We start from the raw sequence: 21,963 nt of genomic DNA, 5'->3' as shown, positions 1-21,963 counted from the left end.
GCAGCAGATTTGCTATCTTTACCATATGTTAAGACACCAAACAGCCATAGTTTAAAATACACTGACAATGATTTACAGTTCTTCTTTTCCTTTCATGTTTTTTTATTGCCTCCTTAGAAAGCATGTTGTACTTAATAAAATGACTATGTTTTGGTTATGCAGGTATTGTTGATGTTGACCTCTGACCTGGATTCCGAAGAGGACAAGGACCGTGCTGCCCTGGACAGTCTTTTGACTGTGCTACTGAAGGAGCTGGACCTTTCTGGAAAGGTCAGACTTTGTTCTGTAGTTTATGTAGACTGTCGAGAGATATAGGAATTACTGTAATTGTATGAGTCGTTAGCAATTGTCAGTATTTTCACAAGGGTATAAAAGCATTCTCATCTTGTGCCCATACCTTGATTATTATTGTTTTGTCTTTTATGCATGAAACAGTTTATGAGCCAAGTTGTAACACCAGACTCTTGTTTCTGGTACATCCAAAGTTGCAATACGTTTTTGTTTGTTTCAGGTTAAAGTAAAGCTCTTCTGTTACTGTGAGTTAAACACTGAAAGATACTATCTTATCAGATTGTTGTCACTGTTGTTTGTTTCTCCTCTCCTCAGGATCTTCAGAATATTGAAGTGCGTACCAAGCATTTTGAAGTGAAGCTGATTTTGCTGCGATTTTTAAGTGTTCTGTTATCAAGGACAAGGACGGGAACAAAATCATCTTCAGAGGTAAGTGATATGTTTCAAAGATTTGAAGAAATATATTTGTAAAAGGTCTTTTACCACTTGAGCATTTCATGTCGCATTAAATGCGTCTGCAAAACACTTTATTTGCTGTAATGCATTTATAACAAAAAAGGTTTCCATTACAGCATGGCATTAAAACCTACATCCAGCCACTGTTAGCATAAAATGTGAAAAATACATTGAATAACGTGACAGTCAATAGGATTTCTGTATTTGGGGAAAGGTTTTCATGACTGATGGACAAGGAGGGCTGTTCATTTGCATTTATTGCTTAGATGAAAATAGCTGAACAGTGTTAAAGCACCAATTATTTGCTGGTTGTTTAATGCTGTGGGCAATTGGGCATCAAACTGTTGTACCTAAAATGCATAAGGGAAAACTGACCTTAAAAGCTCATCAATGTTAGACTCCATATAGCCATAGTTTAACATGTACTGTAGTGTAGGTAAACAGATATTCTGCCCTTTCCTTTCTAAAATTGTGGGGGAGGCTATATTACATTTGCATAATTTACAGTTATAATATGTTATCTCAGAAATAACATTTCAATGTGTACCTACAGCATTATTATACTATCACTGGACGGCATGTGTTACACATGTCTAACGCTAGTTTGAATTCTTACAGCCATCATCGTTTGTGAGCAGCAGCACTGCCACAGCTCTCCTCACCAAGGACTGTATCCACTACTGTCTGCAGGTTCTCCGCAGCCTTCTGCCGTACTGGAAAAACTTCTCAGCTGATGAGGTGAGTTTGGGTTTTATAGTTTACTGTTTAGAGTTTATTATGAGAGAGAGAGAGAGAGTGAATGAGTGAGTGAGTGAGTGAGTGAGTGAGTGAGAGTGAGACAGAGAAACAGAGAGACAGTGTAATATTATAAAATTTCTGTTTATCCCTTTGTGAAGAATGATTTAAAAAACGACGTCATTTTTCCTGGTTGTACCTTTGTAAATTGCCAGGACTTGTTTTGCAAAAGAAACTGCATTGCCGATCACAGAGTAGCACGTCATAGTAGAATACCATACCCGTTCCTATATGAGACAGTTTAAACACTACTTGTGTGATCGTACACCACTCATTTTTACTTGTGATATATACTTGAAAATACACTTGTTATATAAATGGTCCCTTATGCATGGTTCGACAAATCCACTAACCCTCAGTAGTCTGGTGTAGAGGAAAATCTTCACCTGTATTGCTATAATATATAGAGCTTCTGTCGGGGCTAGTGACTTTATAAAACATTTGTCAAACACTGTCTAATGAGCATTCATTTAGTATAGGGGCAGGACGTAGCCCAGTGGTAAACCGCTCACTTGATGTGCCGTCGGTTTGGGATCGATCCCCGTCGGTGGACCCATTGGGCTATTTCTCGTTCTAGCCAGTGCACCACAACTGGTAAATCAAAGGCTGTGGTATGTGCTATCCTATCTGTGGAATGGTGCATATAAAAGAACCCTTGCTGCTAATCGAAAAGAGTAGCCCATGAAGCTGGTTTCCTCTCAATATGTGTGGTCGTTAACCATATGTCTGATGCCATATAATCCATAAATAAAATGTGTTGAGTGCGTTGTTAAATAAAAAAAACATTTCCTTCCTTCCTTCATTTAGTATACTCTATATACATGCATAAAAATATATAGTTGATGATTATAATGGAAGATGTCTTGTGTTGTTTTTTTCACAATTAGCAGGAGAAGGGCACCACACCTGGCCAGCTGTTGATACCCCACCCCATCAGCCCTCCCCCAGATATGTCACCTTTCTTCCTCAGACAGTACGTCAAGAGTCATGCCAATGATGTCTTCGAAGACTACCCTCAGTTGTTTACAGAAATGGTGCTCAGATTACCATACCAGGTAGGCATAGTAATCAGTGGTCGACTTAGTACAATGCAAGACTCCGAACCTTAAAAGGGAGGGGGTCCAAAATATTTATGTAACTTTAAATGTTTGTCATTTTTAACCTTTAGACTACTGGATTAATTTTTAACAAAAACCACGTTGAGTGGGTACAAGTTTATAATTTTTACTCACATACATTCACTTAAATGTTTTATAAATACATGAAATAAAGTTCATATATGAATCGGTAAGTATTATTTTCGTGTCTTTTTTGTAATTTTTATTATTTTTAGATTGGCTAATGGTGATTAAAATTAGGCAAAAAAATCGAAAAAGTTGCATTTACTTACGGGCATTTGTGGCCAGCTGTCCAGTATTTATGTCCATTATTCCCGATAACGTGGTTTTCTGACCAGAATTTTTTTTTAAACCCTAACTACGATTCATATTGCAATATTTGGTAATTTTCGTTGTTGGTAAAACGATCAAATTTATTATCAAATTAGCTGTCACAATCAGCTATCGATCCCTGAAAATGACCGCGACGTGCCACCATTGTTGTCAAGCGAAAATACTTGCCGAAAACCACTTTTTGAACTCAAATTTCAAGGTCTTTTCAATTGAAAAAATCAAAACAAAAGCCACCATTTTGAAAAAAATAATCTTTTTTGTTTTATTATATTTCCGTTTTCGGTGAGTGTCGTGTGCAAAATGGCAGGAAATATGAATTGGGGAATGCACTGTATACAGTGTATAGTATGTCGACTGACGTGACATCGGGCGAGATATCTTGCCTGCAGTACTCGGAAGGTTAATTTAACTCTAACATAAAAAACCCTCATATTTGCTCTCCAATGTAACAAGAGACAAAAAGGGCCACACGTATAGAAATCTGTATTATAAGTGTTGTCACTTTGCTTGATTTTACATATACACCCATGCATTAGTTATTGATTTGGGCCCATTTGCATGGCAACCGGATAGGGCTGTTATCCATGTTTAACTTCTCTCTGGCAAATAACACTGAAATGTTGGTATAGGAGCTATCTGGATTGACATTTATTTGATCATCATACATTTAGATGATTATTTTCTGTTGTTCATTTAAGATGACAAATCCATTTACAAATGTTTTTTTTTTTTTTATCCCACTGCCCCTTTCCTTTTCTCTCCTTTAAATTCCGTCTCATTTCTTCCTGATCTGGCAACTCACATCTTTCAACTTCTTTCGCTGTCCACCTCCACATCCCAGTCCTTGTCTCTCCAACTGTGTCAGGTGCTTGTCTCTTATGGTTATATGTGCCACACACCTGACATTCCGCATCAGCTTTTAGCTGTGGGCGTAGTCTGATCACTTCGGGTAGTGTTCAGTAGTTACTTCTGGCATTGTTAAGAGGCACATGTAACCACCTTATACACACTCCTTCTACCGGCGGTCAAGCCATTTACAAATTTAATGTCTGTTGAAATTAGTTGTTCTCAAGTTCATTAACAGCATAATGACAATTTAATATCAACTTTAATCTTTAACTTTTATTTTTATGTTTCAGCTGAAAAAGATTGCTGATTCGATGCAGTGTGTTCCAAATGCAGTTTTTGAACAGATGTGGCATTCCATTCTTTCAGAGGTATGTACATAGTACATTTTATTAAAACAAATTATTTTAAATTTAATAATACATTTATCTACTAATTTACCTTATAAGTTATATCAGTTTCTTCATCCTTTTAATGAAAACTGGCAGAAAGTTTACACAATTATTTGTAATTTTATAATATAAAACTAGAAGCTTGAACATGTTTTATAACAGATTTTTCACCATTTGTGCTGATAACAAAGGTGTTTGTGTGTTATATTGACTGTTGCTTGTGTATGTGTTGGCTGTGTGATGCGTGTGTGTGTGTGTGTGTGTGATGCCTGTGTGTGTGATGCGTATGCGTGTGTGTGTGTGATGCGTGTGTGTCTGTGTGATGTGTATGTGATGCGTACGTGTATGTGTGTGTATGCATGTGTGCAGGGAACGTTTTGTTCAGTATTTTGTCACAATTCGCTATTCATGTTTCAGATATCACTACACAATTTTATAACATTCAACAGTTGTTGCTAATAAATTTTTAGTGACTAGAAATGTTACTGATTAAAACTTTGAATACAAAATGTTCCGTGGTGTGTTTCTGGTGTGTGTGTGTGTGTGTGTAGGTATGAGTATGCCTATACTGATGTGTGTGGTTACTGGTGGACGGGCCGCATTGTAGCTACCTATAGCACACATGCTCTATTAGTCGTTTAGAAGACGAAACCATTCTCAAATTTCGTGATTTGTTTTCTTGCAGTACATGATGACTCAGCAGACTCCTTTTGTCAAGAGACAAGTCAGAAAGGTAAGATTCTTTGGTGGCTGGCGGCTATTTAAAAGTTTATCATTTGTGGATAATAACCATATACCACACCCGATAATGTTTTAGTGAAAACGCTATAATACATAAGGACCAATTGCAATATGTTATTTTGAACCAATGCTTAATACAAGTGGCCTACCTGTGCAGCTTCCAGGATTCCAAATCTTTGTTTAATAACCTTGGCCCCGTTCCACAAAGCAATCTTAGCGCTAAGATCACCTTAAGTGCATACAGTATTTATGCAATTAAGATGATCTTTGTTGCTAAGATGGCTTCGTGGAATGGGGCCCTGACCCCTAATTCACAAGGCTGTTTAAAAAAAACAAAAAACCCCATAATATGTCTTTTTATATTGCCATGTGAGATTGCAAAGTGGCGAGATTTTGGCAGATCAGGCCGTTGGACTACGATGTAACTCTATCATAGAATACTCATTCAAACCAGTCAGAGCTAGCTCTGGCACTCGCCAAATTCGCCAGTTGCGAATTTCAAAAGCAGTTGGTGAATTTTATTTTAATTTGGCAAAATAATTTTATGTAATAATTGATACTTTGTTACAATATTACTGGGTTTTTGCAATTATTAAGTGTTAATAGATAATTTGGCGAACATTTCTGCTTACCCAGAGCTTGCTCTGCCAGTGCCTCATATCTATATTCAAAGAAAGTGGTTAGTACTAACCTGTCTGAAAAAGTGTATTTAACAGGGGTAGTAATTCTCCTCGGATCCGCGGTTTTCCTCTCATGGAACATTGCGTTTCCTCGCATTTTAATCGTCTTTGTCCCCGGACCCCTCTAGATTTCCTCTTTTTTACAGTTCACCAATTCCCACCCCTGATTTAAAAGATCTTGTAGCAGACCACTAATAAGGGAGCTGTTTGTCAGCACCTCAGTGGATCCATTCAACCGATTGGGTTTTTGTTCATTCCAACCAGTGCACCATAACTGAATAAAAGCCGTGGTATGTGCTTTCCTGTCTGTCAGGAAAATGCATATGAAAGATCCCTTTCTGCATTAGGAAACTTGTAGCAGGTTTTCTCTGATGACTATATGTCAGAATTACCAAATGTTTGACATCCAATAGCCGATGATTAATTCATCAATGTGCTCTAGTGATTAATTCATCAATGTGCTTATCAGCATCAGGTGTTGTCGTTAAAAAATCATAACTTTTGTTTGAATGCTATCAGCCTTTCAGGTTTGTTCATGATACCAAAGCTATCACCATTGAGGACCGCTGTTTATCGAACAAGATGTCTGAAGGGAGGCCTCGAAACAGTGGAAATAGTGCCACACGGCGTTCCTTTCCTTTCTTTTCCATGTATTTTTTTCATCATAGTAATGTGTGTGTTTTGTTTTATTATTACTTTTTTCTCTTCATCTGTGGCATATTTTCTAGGTACAAGTACTTGGAACAGCTGCGAGACATGCACGCCATCGAATCGCACCTCAACAATCGTGGTGGAGATCTGTCTGAAGGGAATCTTCTTTTTGATCTCAGCGGTGTGTTATTAGTTGCCACACGGCGTAGTGCTGCCTGGATGACACACTGCTTACCATTGGTAAGTAGATTCCACTGTTCCCTTTCATAGTAATGTGTTTGTTTTCACGTTTTATTATTAATTTTTTAAAATTCCATCTTAGACATATTTTAGAAGTATAGTTACCATGCCATCAATATAACGCTTTCTAATTGATTATATAAACTGTCAATCAACAGTCTGTTTTGTTTTATAATTAAACTGTTTTGTATTTAATTAAAAAAATAAAAACATACTTTGTTTTAAATATCATAAGCATTTCTTTTCTGTTCATTCTTTAATTTCTAAAATTGTATTTAAACCTTCTAAGCTGTAGCATTATGTTTTTCGAAAAGAAATTTTTTAATGAGTTTATCTTTGTTTGCAGATTGAACATTTGAAAGTGTGCTCTGAAATTGCTACTTCCAGACCACACAACTGGCAGACATATTGTGAACAGGCCCAAGGTAAGTGTGGATTTGTAACAACACTACAGTCCTAATCACAATTATACCCAACCATGTTTTGCACATGTGGAATGGAAACAAACTATATGAAATCAATTGTATCTAACAAAGTTGTTTTCTAAAAAGTATGATTTTGGACATTTACCAACTGGTTTTATTTGTCAACCTTAAAATATGCTTCTGTGTAATGGCGGTTTTTTAAAAATAAAAATAATAGCAGACCACTATATTTATTTTTCTGTTGCTGTTCAGTTATACTCAGGTGTTTCTGCAATGGGTGAACACAGTGTATTTCTGAAAACTGTATTAACCTTATCACCTGTTAATATATATATATATATACAAATAATAGACAACATAAATGGTAATTTTTTTTTTTAAATACACACACATGCACACACATATTTAAATGTTTCACTTTCATGTTTTAAAATCTAAACAGTCTCTTTAAAGGTGTGACAGCTTCCATGTGTAGTAATGCAGTCCAGTTTTTAATTTTTAAAAATGCATGACAAATGTATTTTAAAAAATTTACATACTTTGCATCATACCTCACCCACACCTGCCCCACCCCTGCAAAAACCGAGAGAGATAGAGAGAGAGAGAGAGAGAGAGAGAGAGAGAGAGAGAGAGAGAGAGAGAGAGAGAGAGAGAGAGAGAGAGAGAGAGAGAGAGAGAGAGAGAGAGAGAGAGAGAGAGAGAGAAAAACCCCCCACCCCAAAACAACCCCAACACAAAACCTAGAAACTACATTTATAAAAAAAAAAAGTGGACAAACATTGGACGATATTAATTGTTTGAAAAGAGTGGACATAGCCAGTTCTATTTGTCAGCCCTCAATTTAATAATGTTTTGTTTTTCAGAAACTCTGCCGTTCCTGGTAAAGGCGAGCATCTCTCTGGACGAGGGGATGGCGCCGACTCTGCTACAGCTGCTGCAGGCCGCACTGTGTGGCGTGAAGCAGAGCGGTCAGCAGAACTTGGCGGCCAGCTCGTCGAGCAGTTCGAGCGCCTCACCGGTCAAACAGAAGAAGGAGAAAAACAAGACAAAGTCAGAAAGCAAGCAGGTCAAACAGGGTAAGTATTGGTGATGATAATACGCCTATAACAGACTTGTGAAACCATATGTCGTGTGATAATGTTGTATTCATGAAAAGATAAAATGCTCCAAGTTGTCTACATTTCTACAGTAACTACACCAATGAACTAGCAAGTTGTAACTATAAAGAAGTTCTCGTTACAGCCAGTACCCCACGACTGGTGTATCAAAGGCAGTGGTATGTGATATCTGGTTGTGGGATGGTGCATAATAAAAGATCACTTGATACTGATTGAAAAATGTAGCAGATTTTCTCTGTTAAGACTATATGTAAAAATTACCATATGTTTGACATCCAGTAGCCGATGATTAATAAATCAATGTACTCTAGTGGTGTCATTAAACAAAACGAACAAACTTTAAAGAAGTAGTATTAAAGGGGAACAGAAGGTGTACAAAATAATGTTACATTCACGGTCATTTCATTTAAAGTTTATATCGTACCATGATCTTTACTATAGCAGTTATGGTACTGAATGAGTAGCTCCTTTCAGATATTTATATGAAGTGATTGGTTTGTAGTATGGAGATGTTTTGTTTTTAACAGAGAGTGAAGACGTGGAGAAGTTTGACGAGACTCTGTGTGTGACTCTCGTCAAGTTACTCAACAAAGTGCTGGACCGTGAGCTGCTGGTGAAGTTCATTCGAACGTTTCTGCTGGAGTCGAACAGCAGTGGCAACCGCTGGCTGGCACACAGTCTGGTGCTGCAGATTTACCGGTGAGCACACTCGTCACTTGTAAATAATTTAGTGTTAAATAAGAGTTAACTTTATTACCCACCTGGTCAACATCTGGCTTTGTTGTTCAAATTTCATGCGAACCAACAATTGTGAATTAGTTGATAAATGACGTCATTTCCCATGGTATCTAATCTCACTTTCGTTCGGTCAAATACTGGGAAGTTCACTTGTTTCGTGAAAATGACATCTAGATAGCAAAACTGAGTGTAGTACTCTGCATGTACATGTCTCGGGTACCATTATGAATAGTTCATTATTATAGCTCTTGAAAAATATATTTCGTTTTGCAGTGTAAAAACAGGCAAATATTAAATGATAATTTTTTATTATTATTATTATTAAAAAAAGAATAAATGATTAGACTAAAGAAATGAAAGAAAGAAATGTTTAATTTAACAGTGCACTCAACACATTTTTATCGACGCGTATATAGCACTGGACATACGGTTAAGGACCATGAAGATAAATGAGAGGAAAAAAACCTGTTACCACAACTCCATGGGCTTTGCTTTTCAATTAACGGCAAGGGATCTTTTATATATACCATTAGATAGGATAGTACCTATCATAGCCTTTGTTACACCAGTTATGAATCACTGACTGGAAGGAGAAATTACCCATTGATGGATTGATCATGCATCAGACAAACGCTTAACCACTGGGCTAAATCCCACCACCCAAAAATAATGAAAGAGCAAATGAAGGAATGAATTAATTATTTAACATCCATTTTGAGCTGACAGTATAAAACCACCTCTAAAACAGGACATTTATCTGGCCACACATGCGTAGTCTAACAACATTAAATTATATATCTTTGTGACAAATATTTTGTAGAAACTCGAGCCCCGATGAGAAAGAAGTTGTGTTGAACATCATGTGGGATTTGTGGGGGGAGCTGCCAGTGTTTGGAAGGAAGGCCACTCAGTTTGTGGACCTGCTGGGCTACTTTGTGCTCAAGACACCAGATATTCCAGATAAAAAGGTAACTTGATCATTTAAGTTGATCGTAGTCTAAAGATAACATTATCCAGTGATTTCATTGTGTATATTGTTGGCTTTTGTTGCTGTTTATTTAAGTTTTGGATTTAATGTGACCATTCTGATTGATATATTCATGTAAAATTAACTGCCATTTTGAAGTTAACATATTGTAATTTTTTCTCTGATTTTTTTTTTTTTTTTTTTTTTTTTTTTAGATTCGAGAATATCTGGAGAAAGCAGTGTGTGTTTTGAGAGAAGAAAACCAAGTTCTTTCCAATCACCCAAATGCGACTATTTACAAGTATGTGAAGGCAAAAACATAATAAAAAAAAAAACTAAGAATAATTTTTAATGTTAATTGTATAATGTGTGATCGTTTAACCAGCTAATAAGGCATTGTTTATTACTGAGTACTTAATATTAGTTTTGAAAACGTATTGACCATGTCACTGGATTCATTGATGCTTTTGTGCTTATCCGAGAAACTATGTATACAAGTATGCATTATTCAGTTGTCTTTGCTATCAATATGACATCAGTATGATGCAAAAAAGAATTTGATATTAAAATAATAAAATGGCATTTGATTGTACTTTATTTTATTCAGTTTGAAACTAGTGTATTTTGGTGTTTTATTTCTGATGCCACCTTCGTGTACAGAATTATGCCTAAAAAATTTTTTGAGTGTTTAAGGTAGCATGCTGAAATACGAAAATTATGACTATTATGCTGACTTAATATTATAACATTATTACTTAGTATGGCTGTGGTCGACAGCACCAATTGGTAGCAAATATGCTCCATGGAGCTATCAAGTGCCGGTCCAGGCCGGTCCAGAACAAGCATGTCTAATAGGTAGAACCTTGCCTATATATGTGTGTGTAATGATCGTCTTGGTTTGTTTACAGCATGCTGCAGGGCCTGGTGGATTTTGATGGCTACTACCTGGAAAGTGATCCTTGTCTTGTCTGCAACAACCCAGAGGTTCCCAATTCAGTAAGTAGACACTCACGTCCACCAAAATACAGTAGCCAAAATAGATTGTCAAAGAGAAAATTATTCAACTCTTAACAAACAAAACAAAAACATATTCAACCCTAATAACAGTAATGCACAATTATGCCAAGATCTACCAAAAACAAAGCAAAAATTACCTGATGCCAACAACATTTTGCTGATCTTGTGTGTGTGTAATAAATGAAATTGTTTAACAATTTAAGTGCTTGTCGTTTTCAGAATCTCAAGTTATCGGCGGTGAAGGTGGATTCCAAGTTCACAACGAGTACCCACATCGTGAAGCTGGTCGGAAGTCACTCCATCTCCAAGATATCTCTCCGAATCAGTGACCTCAAGCGCACAAAGATGGTTAGGCTTACTCCGCTCTTCTCAGTGCTCTGTCACTATTAAAACAAAAGTTATTTCCTTTTGTCTTATTTCCAGCCAGGCACATGTGCTAAATGGTGGGAAATATGAATTGGTGAATGCACTGCATGTGATAAAGCGTGTCGGCTTGCAGTAGTCGGGTTAGAGGGGCAGACCCTAGTTTCAACCCGTAAAAATGGACACTTAACTTTGGTTAAGTTACAAACCTGTTACGTTACAAGAGAGTGAAACAAGAGTCTGTGACATTGAAACAGTGAAATACCATTAAACATAGACTAAAACTCTCGACTCCATAACTGTTATTTCTCAGACGTATGTGCATTTTTAAAAATATGAAAAATGCATTTTGTGGTATTAGAAACACCAGGATGGCCAGAAACACTTCGGATGTACAGAAATGGATAATCTAAACAAAATGTAAGCAATGTTTGATTTCAGTGATCATAAACGGCTGTAATAGTGCAAAATATGCCTTAGTGTTTAAAAACTAGAGTCTGTCCCTTTAAATACAAAAAAAGAAAAGAATATATATTACTATTAATGTTTTTGTAATTTCAGGTGAAAGCACTCAATATCTACTACAATAATCGCACTGTGCAAGCTGTGGTTGAACTTAAAAACAGGTATGTTTGTTTTGTTTTTGTTGGGGTTTTTGTTATTGTTTTTATAGTGGTTCATAATCATAAACAATGAAGCAAAATTTAGTTAGGTTTTTTAAAAACTTGTCTATTTAGTCTATAAATATGTATAATTTTTGCAAGTGGTTTGTTTTGTCATGCATTAAATCATTTTGAAATATTTGTATTCCAGACCAGGACTGTGGCACAAGGCAAAGAAAGTCACCTTAACAGCTGGCCAAACCGATGTTAAGGTAAGTGGACATTGTCAGTAAGCAATATATTGATAGTTCTTTTCTTTTCAACATCACCTGTCCTCAAACTAGTGCATATTCCCCAAAGGATAATAGTCTGGTTCGAACATCCCAACAGCCAATGGGATGGCCTAAGATTCTTCTACTGCACACCCCTTCCTGTCCGATCACGTGACTGTAACTTCCTTCTTTTTCCTTTGCTATTGTGGTTTGGATGTCTGTCCTTTCACTCTGTCTTAATCTGAGCCATCAGTGTCTATAAAAGAGAAAAACACTCCCAAGTTTTCTCCAATGTGACTTTACAGTTTACTTTACAGTTTACTTTACAGTTTACTTTACAGTTTACTTTACAGTTTACTTTACAGTTGTGTAGTAAATTTCTTACTGTGACAGTGGTGCAGGTTAACCTGAAACTGATTTGTCTTTGAGTTATAGTTGGAAGAGACATTTGAATTTATTTTAAACATGTTTTGTTTAAGGTGTGTAAGGAATAGAATAATATATTTGTGTCCGTTAGATACCATTAGCTCACAACTTGTTATTTAAAAACATATCAAACTTGCTTTTGCTTGTTAGATACATTTTAAAACAATTTGTAAGATACATTGTATGTAATGGCCACTCATGTAGTATTCTCTATTCATAGTTTTCGGTCACCAACCAAATTTCTTTTAAAATATAAATGTCTTCTTGTCGGAATATTATTTTCCTCGCAATTTAATGTCAAAAGTGTTCTATAGTTAGCTGGTCAAAATGTTGCTTCCTATAGTTAGCTGGTCAGATAATATTGGTTTAAACAATATTTATTTCTGTTTATATATTAACAGATGGGATTGGTCAACAGGCATAGCCTATATAAAGACCTTTCCCTACATTATACAATTGAAGTAATAACTGGTCAACATTGACATGTTGAGAAAAATACAAGATGTGTATTTAGTGTTAAACTATTGTCTTATAACCTGTCAAAATATAAATATTTGTATATAAATTAGAACAGAGAAACAAAGAATAAAGGTTTTATTGATCAAAACGTTTGCTTTCAGCAATGAAATGTTGGATTGCTTTGAAGATGAGATTATTTTTTTGTGTAGTTTTATAGTGTTAAATATTGATTTAGGTACTTGTACATTCACCTCAATACTTAAAATCATTTTAAAATTTCAAATCATTCTAAAATGCTGTATTTCTTGTTGCTATGTTGAAAGTGGACATTTCAGAATTGACCTGATATAACTTGTAGGTGGAGTTTCCCATCCCTATAGTGGCGTGCAACCTGATGATCGAGTACACGGACTTCTTCGACAACCTGCAGGCGACCGCGGAGACGCTGCAGTGTCCCCGGTGCAGCGCGTCGGTGCCAGCCAACCCGGGAGTGTGTGGGAACTGTGGAGAAAATGTCTACCAGTGCCACAAGTGCAGGTAATGTGTCTGGTGAATTAGAGGATCCATTACAATTGTGAGGTGGAGGTTTCGGATGAAGCTCAGTAGTAGAGTGCTTGCCTGCAGTGCAATGGTTCTAAGAATTGTGCCATCCATTGTCCCACAACAGGAATATCAAAAACCATTGTAATTGTAAATGTATTATGTATTGCATCATGAAAGTATTGGGAGTGGTTAACAATGAACAAAACTGTGTATAGAAAGTATTGTGATCTCAGCTGGCGAGTACTATTACCAGAAAAAAACATAAGCATGTTGTTTTTGACGAGAATTGAAATGAAAGTTCGTACCAGGTGTTGGTTTAATTAATCGAAAAGCTGTTGTTAAGTGTTAAATTAGCACATATCACCGGTTTCTCATTGTGAATTTAGTAAGTCATTGCCACGACTAAGATTTTGAAAATAGCATATAGGGCAAAGGCTACATTAAAACATATTTCTTTTTTTGGTACTGATACTTGTCTATTATTTAACAAATCATTATTTATATAATCTACTGTTGTGTAGAGAAAGTACTGTGCTCGGTAGTACCTCACAGTTTTCGCAATACTTTGTAGCTCGTAAAACTAGATTTACAGTTTGTATTTTTGTCTCTAGAAAAATGCAAATTAAAAAATTTAATTGCTGATGTGGTAACAACAGGTTTCTTGTCTTACCCAAAATAATCGTATATTAGAAACAAATAACTATTTAAAATGTGCTGAGGTGTCGTCATATGACCATAATGGAAGATTCTTGTTCCGTACAAAAGCTAACTTACTCAGTCGAGTGGGCAAGAAGAGCTTGTTAGATTTTAAAATATTAATTTTGTCATGTGAAGATTCAAATTGAGAAAAGAAAAGAACAGTTTGTTTAATGACACTTGGAACATTGTTTAACTCTTTCCCTCCCATTCTCAACTGTAGTTTGTCTAATGACACTTGGAACGTTGTTTAACTCTTTCCCTCCCATTCTCAACTGTAGTTTGTCTAATGACACTTGGAATGTTGTTTAACTCTTTCCCTCCCATTCTCAACTGTAGTTTGTCTAATGACACTTGGAACGTTGTTTAACTCTTTCCCTCCCATTCTCAACTGTAGTTTGTCTAATGACACTTGGAACGTTGTTTAACTCTTTCCCTCCCATTCTCAACTGTAGTTTGTCTAATGACACTTGGAACGTTGTTTAACTCTTTCCCTCCCATTCTCAACTGTAGTTTGTCTAATGACACTTTGGAACATTGTTTAACTCTTTCCCTCCCATTCTCAACTGTAGTTTGTTTAATGACACTTGGAACATTGTTTGGTGTCATACAATTTGGCAATTCATTTTATATATATATTTATTATGTGTAACAACTTTGACATGTATTTCAGAGCCATAAACTATGATGAAAAGGACCCATTCTTGTGCAATGCTTGTGGCTTCTGTAAATACGCCAAGTTCGACTTCACCCTGGTAGCCAAACCGTGTTGTGCTGTTGACCCTATTGAAAATGAGGAAGATCGTAAAAAGGTAACTGCTTAATGCAATCTAATTTGGAGTTTAAATTAGCTTAGTTTTTAAATACTCATTGCAAATTATTTTTATCTACTAAATGTTTTTCTGAGACACAAATTCTTACACCCTGAAAAACCTGTGCTGAAAGCATAGTGTGAGTGATTTGTCGTGTTTGTTTGCAGGCCATCTCGACGATCAACTCGATGCTGGAGAAGGCCGACAAGATCTACAAACAGCTCCAGACTCACAGACCCCTGCTGGAGAACCTGCTCATACAGGTCATAGAACACAGCACGGAGAGACTCGGGGTATAGCATATTCATTCATTAATCATCGGCTATTGGATGTCAGATATTTGATAATTCTAACATGCAGTCTTTAGAGGAAACCCACTGCAATATTTTATTAGAACCATAGGATTTTTTAATATGCACCTTCTCACTGAATGATCTTTTGTACCAACTACCTCTACTGACTGAGCTAGATCTGTCCCCGGTGGCTTTAAAAGGCACGAATCTTAATTATTAGGAAATGTTAAATAATTAGACTGTAAGAATTTTTTTGTCATCGTGAGATTGCACATTACTTACAGCGTCCTGCTTTAAATGATCAATTTGACAAATCGGATGTGTTTATAGTTGTCCTGGTGTTTGAAGTAGCTCCAAGTGCATTTTATGTGAAACAGAAAAGGTATGTATCTCAAGAATTAAAGATGGGTGAAATGACTTGTTGTGATGTATTGTTTTAGGATGACATGCCGACAAGTGGTTCAGGTGGTGTTCCAGCATGTAGTGTTAACAAGGCCATTCAGCTCCTGGCACAGAAGTACTGCATGGAGTGCAATTCATCCTTTGATGAACTCAGCAAGATCATTCAGGTATACAGGAGCATTTTCTCTTCATACATAACCTGACCGTTGACCTATGGCATTTACTATGAACAAAATAACATAAGAAGGTTTTTTTGTCCCCCTATCGGTCCAACCAGAGGAGACTATAGGTTTCATCTCCATTTGTCTGTCTTTCTGTCTGTCTGTCTGTCTTTCTGTCCATCCATCCCATATATAGTTTACCGGATGTGTTTTTTTACAATGGCTTAAAGGGACACACCCTAGTTACGGCTAGTTGTTAACCATTACGGCATTGTTTTTCGCTATTAAACCCATTTTTTCACAAATAAAATTGCACTTTACTTACTGTTTATTATTTAGAATATACTTTTCCATTCACCTGAAGTGTTTTTTGGTAATCCTGGTGTTTGTAATACCACAAAATGCATTTTTCGTATTTCTGAAAAACGGACGCACGTTTGAGAAAAAAACGTTGAGCAGACAAGGTCTAATCTATTTTTAGACGGGATATTTCCATTTCAATGTCACAGACGTTGGTATACCACGTGACCGTTATCATTTTGGTTCGGTTTGTTTTCTCGTGCACGGTTCGCGCAATCAACATCCGATTTGTTGTTGTTCATTTGTGAGATTTTTCTTCACAGTTCGTGAACATTTTCAGTAACAATAAAAAGTAAAGTTTGTTTTATTTAACGACGCCGCTAGAGCACATTGATTTTTTATCTTATCATTGGCTATTGGACGTCAAACATGGTCATTCTGACACTGTTTTTAGAGGAAACCCGCTGTCGCCACATAGGCTACTCTTTTTACGACAGGCAGCAAGGGATCTTTTATTTGTGCTTCCCACAGGCAGGATAGCACAAACCATGGCCTTTGTTGAACCAGTTATGGATCACTGGTCGGTGCAAGTGGTTTACACCTACCCACTGAGCCTTGCGGAGCACTCACTCAGGGTTTGGAGTCGGTATCTCGATTAAAAATCCCATGCCTCGACTGGGATCCGAACCCAGTACCTACCAGCCTGTAGACCGATGGCCTGCCACAACGCCACCGAGGCCGGTCAGTAACAATAAAGTTCAGACAAGTAAGTATCTCAATACAAAACATTACAAACCCTTAAAACCAATAATTTTGCTAAGTCCTATGATATCTGGAGAGGGGATACAAACAGGACAGAACAGTTGGAACATGTCCAGGAGAGGTGAAAAGAACGCACCCCAAGTCTGTGAAATTTGTCGTGACGTAGGCATTGTTGTGCTTTGAGCGACATCTACTGGTGACATCAGAATACAAACTTTCAAAATTATTTCAAGCAATTGGGACATGGGGATTTCCATGGTATTTATCGATATAAAACCTGCTTTTTCACTCCATTTGATAAAAACGTGATCTAAGTGTGTTACAGGTTTGTAGATTAACCAAATTATAATTTATTTTCGCTGGATGGAACTAGGGTGTGCGGCTTTAAGATATTGAGATGAAATTTTGTGTATAGTTTTATCATGTACAGTTACAGATCAGTGTTGACTTTCATGGCGATTTACCCATTTTTGACAGAGTTATGGCCCTTTAACTTATAAGATACCAAAACAAATTCTGAATCCTTTTTTTCACAATGCCTTGAGATATTGAGTTGAAATTTTGTGTATAGGTTTGGCCCTTGAACTTAAGAAATACGAAAACATTTGTGCCTGGTAAGGGATATGTATTGCTTTACCAGTTTTCTCAGAATGCTTATTGATCTTTATCTGTTACAGAAAGTGTTGGCGTGCCGCCGGGAACTCGTTGAGTATGACAGACAACAGAGGGAGGCTGTAGCCCTGAAAGGAAAAGATATATTTGCTGGTAGAAAACTGAGCAAAGTGGTCGAGGTTCCAACATGTTCAACACCCGTCTCCCAGAAACACAAGGACAGGTTAGTATGATGGGCAATAGTTGGACATAACAGAAACCATTTAACCAGATTTTGTCATCTCTCCGAAAAAATAGGGAATTAACCAGCCTTTATTACGGGGTGGTTACGTTATTACATTCAAGATTGTTAATTACTGGGTTATTATCTTGGTACTGGCTTCATCTCGACATGATGTATATAAGCACTCCACTGAGTCATACTTGTTAACCCCTTTCCACTACAGTCAGGCTAAACGACCGAAGTGTGTGCCAGGAGTACAAAGTATTTTGGGTGTTTAAGACCTGTGCTGTGTAGAGACTAGATAAGACATTTTTTTCAGAACTCTGGGTGACCTGTGCCCATTGTACATATTGCTTCAAATAATAGATTACATAACTGTGCTGGGAATATACAGTTACTGAAAAAAAAAGTAATAATAATAAAATAAAATGGTAATAAATTGAATCTGTAGCATGCAGTAAGTTACCTTGGTATTGGTTACTGTTATACTGTATGTTAGATTTTGCTGTCTGTTTTATTTGGCTATAAAGTTTTTGATGTTATATTGTAGCTGCCGGTCGAGCAACTGTTACGGTTGTGCCAGTGCAGCTGTCGAACACTGCATCACTCTGCTGCGAGCCCTTGTCACCAACACCAACATGAGACAGATACTCTGTACTCAGGTCAGTATTATCCTGGACAAGCATAGGTGCAAAAATGTAGAGATTAATCTTCAGAAAGTAGAAAAATATTGTAAAGAAAACATTCAAATTTCAGTGTTCATATTTTAAACATTGATCTATTTTGTAGTACTATCCTGTTTGTGGGATGGTGCTTATAAAAGATCCCTTGCTGCTAAGCAAAAAGAGTAGCCCATGAAGTGGTGACAGCGGGTTTCCTCTCTCAATATGTCTGTGGTTCTTAACAGTATGTCCGGTGCCATATAACTGTAAATAAAATTTGTTGAGTGCGTCATTTTAAAAATGTTTTTTGGTCAGATTTTCACTCTTCTTCATTTGTTCTTTTTACTGTGACATTCCTATAATGTTGGGTGGGATTTAGCTTAGTTGGTAGACTGATGTGCTGTGGGTATATAGTATTTTTTTGTAATTTCCAAAAACACATTTACCTTTTTTCTTACTTCAAACCAAAGCGATATTATTTACAAAATACATTTTTATAGAATGATGGGATGGATTATAGTTGCGTTTCTTTTACTAAGTGTTGATATTGGACTTTAACAGGGCATGATTCAGCAGCTGATTGACTACAACTTGAGACATGGAACGCTGACCGTGCGCAATGAGGTCAGGTCACTGCTGTGTTTACTGACGAAGGACAATCGACGTGGAACTGAAGAAATGAACAATCTGATTATGACACGAATCACTGCCGCGATTAAAGGCCATCAGTCAAATCCAGACCTGGTGACATTTTCTCTGGAATTATTAAAGAAAAATCATTTCATGGATATTTTTTCTATGAGTTTTCATGGACATTTACTCTATGAGAGTTTTCATGGACATTTACTCTATGAGAGTTTTCATGGATATTTTTTCTATGAGAATTTTCATAGATAATTATTCTATGAGAGTTTTCATGGATATTTAATCTTGGAGAGTTTTCATGGACCTTTATTTTTTGAGAGTTTTCATGGATATTTATTCTTGGAGAGTTTTCATGGATATTTATTCTATGAGAGTTTTCATGGACCTTTATTCTTTGAGAGTTTTCATGGATAATTATCTGTAGAAAAATATTCTTTGGGTATTTATACTTTGAGTGTTATAATGCACATAGAAAAACGTTTGATATATGTTTGCACTTAAAAAGATCTGCAGTAATGGTGTCTAGAAAAAACAAGGAGCTGCTTTATATCTCATTTTCGTTTTTATAATTATTATTTTTTGTTTTTTGTTTTTTGTTTTTTTTGCATAAAATAATTTTCATAAAGATTGTATTTGATCTGAAATCTGAAATCACCTTTTTAAGAGTATTTGGAGCACTTATTTTTAAATGGGTATCATAATCCTGAAAACATATCAGCCGAATTTACAAAGCCTGTTTTTCTTAAACGCAGGTGTTTAAGCATTGTAAATACATAATAGTTAATTGCATATGAAACATTAACAGGCTTTGTAAATTTGGCCCATTATGTTTATATTATGGTAGTTAAAATGATATGTAAATGTGTGTACATTATCTGCAGGCTCTGACAAATAGTATTTTATTTTAATGAAGGGATCTTCAGTACGACATGAGATTCTGCTGTTAGCCAGTTCCCTGAACCAGGATGACTCCTGCTGGGAACAGAGAGTTCGATGTGGTATGTATACAGTGGAGGATTTGTTTTTTCAGACTATTTAATACGGTATTACTTATTGTCCCTAAAGCCTAAAGAGAATACTACATAGCTATCTTGCAACGAATTGTTTGGATATGTTTTTAAACAAATTGTAAGATAAATGTTATCTAACAAACATAAATGTAGTATTCTGTTTTTTAAATGGCCTCAAAAACCATGTTTAAAATAAATTTAAATGTCTTTTCCAATTAAAACTTAATTTATTTCCGTCACTCGCATGGCAGTTAAATTGTGAGTGAGAAAGTAATCAGGGTCAGGTTAACTAACATGTCACAGGACGGTCGGTTTCAGTCGTGTTTATTTTATTGGATAGTATGGCTGTCATGGCCTCGGAACAGCCAATTACAAGACTCAGAAGTGATCTCCAACATATGTTGGAACCATATTGATGTACAATGGGTCATCTCTTACATGGGTGTTTAAAAAAGTATGTGTCTTTGTCATTATTGATCACTTGATTACTGACTTAAAACAGTAGCAGGTGTTGTAAGTGACTTTACTTACAATATAAAGCATAATTCAGATGTCGGATGTTGTGCTTGAGATGGATGCATCTGGGCCCTTGCTTATTCTCATACACCATTAGAATCTTGAGTCTAGATTCTAAAAGTTTTATGAGCATACAGACAGATGACAAAAATTGTCTGGGGAACTATATTAACATACCTCTAACCAATCAAAGTTCAGGCCTGGTGCTTATAAAACCTCTATAGAGTCCAGACTCAATCCCTATGACGTCACACACATACAGTTTGTATGGCGTGGTTATGACATTAGTGTCTCAGACTCTATTGAGTCGCAAGTCTAGACTCTTAAAAGTTTCATCTTATCCCATGCTCATAAAACCTTTAGAGTCTAGACTCAAGATTCTAATAGTGTATGAGAATTTAACATCGTGGTAACGCTATACAAACTTCACACATGCGATGGACCCAGAAAGTTAAAAGAACATAATGTCTAGTGAATTGCAATGTTTAATAGCATAATAATTACCCCATTATTCAGTCATTTGTTTGTTTATTTGTTGTTGAATTAGCTGCCATTGTAAACGGGCAAACATTATAATTAAATTTTCAGTCATGCGACTGTTTCTGATGGGGATGAATATGAAGTCGCCAGTTATCATGGAAAGCATTACGTTGCCATGTCTCAGAATTCTGCAGAGCCTTGTCAACTATGAGGCACCAGCGACTAAAAGCACATATCGGGTAAGCTATCCTTCACACACTGCTGATCATATACCCTCTGATGAACAATTTATATTGCTTGCTCAACATATCTACTAATTTAAATAACTAATAAGTGGTTAAGTCATCAGACATAAGAATGGTAGGTACTGGGTTCACAACCCAGTACCGACTTATACCCAGAGCGAGTTTTAATGACTCAATCAGTAGACCACTACACCCTCTTTTCTCTCAATAACTACTAACAACTAACCTGGATGCACAGCCCAATTAGCTGAGGTGTGTGTCCAGAACAGTGTGCTTGAACCTTAATAGGATATAAGCATGAAAAATAAGTTGAAATGAATGATTAAGATGTGAAGACTTCATTTCCAAACAATGATATATGCCAATTTCCAGATTTTGATTTTAACCAGTGAAGGTATACTGATATTAGTACAATACAACAATGAAGTTTATCCGTCAAAAGTTTTGAGTTTGCTTCTTTTCTTTTTCTTTTAGTCTAGTCCTGAAGGGGACATCTTGGATAGCTACCTGCCAGCTAAATTCCACATGAACGTGAAGAAGTGGTTGGCTGGTGACCCCAGATACTCCTACCAGAACTGGCAGAAGAGACTGCCAAAACGAGGTGTGACTGATAAAATATTTCACGTTGTTCAATCACACTTGGTCTAGTTTTCTTACAGATCACATTCCTT

General features: G+C 36.4%; 1 protein-coding gene across 1 annotated transcript in view; it reads left to right on the top strand.

Annotated features, from left to right (window-relative positions):
* LOC121383591 (E3 ubiquitin-protein ligase UBR4-like) overlaps positions 1-21,963 on the top strand; it is a 129,182-nt gene that overhangs the window by 72,871 nt on the left and 34,348 nt on the right. Inside the window, exons 67-93 of the mRNA XM_041513681.1 lie at positions 163-270; positions 607-720; positions 1,366-1,485; positions 2,430-2,597; positions 4,133-4,210; positions 4,917-4,964; positions 6,172-6,179; positions 6,381-6,543; positions 6,890-6,968; positions 7,832-8,044; positions 8,614-8,785; positions 9,645-9,792; positions 10,007-10,092; positions 10,700-10,787; positions 11,028-11,156; positions 11,733-11,797; positions 11,985-12,045; positions 13,289-13,467; positions 14,843-14,981; positions 15,149-15,274; positions 15,715-15,843; positions 17,577-17,734; positions 18,285-18,396; positions 18,958-19,140; positions 19,955-20,039; positions 21,156-21,286; positions 21,767-21,893. Of these exons, the coding sequence (XP_041369615.1) occupies positions 163-270; positions 607-720; positions 1,366-1,485; positions 2,430-2,597; positions 4,133-4,210; positions 4,917-4,964; positions 6,172-6,179; positions 6,381-6,543; positions 6,890-6,968; positions 7,832-8,044; positions 8,614-8,785; positions 9,645-9,792; positions 10,007-10,092; positions 10,700-10,787; positions 11,028-11,156; positions 11,733-11,797; positions 11,985-12,045; positions 13,289-13,467; positions 14,843-14,981; positions 15,149-15,274; positions 15,715-15,843; positions 17,577-17,734; positions 18,285-18,396; positions 18,958-19,140; positions 19,955-20,039; positions 21,156-21,286; positions 21,767-21,893 (3,217 nt within the window). The remainder of the gene's footprint in view (positions 1-162; positions 271-606; positions 721-1,365; positions 1,486-2,429; positions 2,598-4,132; positions 4,211-4,916; positions 4,965-6,171; positions 6,180-6,380; positions 6,544-6,889; positions 6,969-7,831; positions 8,045-8,613; positions 8,786-9,644; positions 9,793-10,006; positions 10,093-10,699; positions 10,788-11,027; positions 11,157-11,732; positions 11,798-11,984; positions 12,046-13,288; positions 13,468-14,842; positions 14,982-15,148; positions 15,275-15,714; positions 15,844-17,576; positions 17,735-18,284; positions 18,397-18,957; positions 19,141-19,954; positions 20,040-21,155; positions 21,287-21,766; positions 21,894-21,963) is intronic.

This window comes from Gigantopelta aegis, chromosome 10 (assembly GCF_016097555.1).
Source record: "Gigantopelta aegis isolate Gae_Host chromosome 10, Gae_host_genome, whole genome shotgun sequence".
NCBI classification, from domain to species: Eukaryota; Metazoa; Mollusca; class Gastropoda; order Neomphalida; family Peltospiridae; genus Gigantopelta; species Gigantopelta aegis.
The sequence above is the reverse complement of the archived record's forward strand: the minus strand, read 5'-3'. Positions and strand labels throughout refer to the sequence as shown.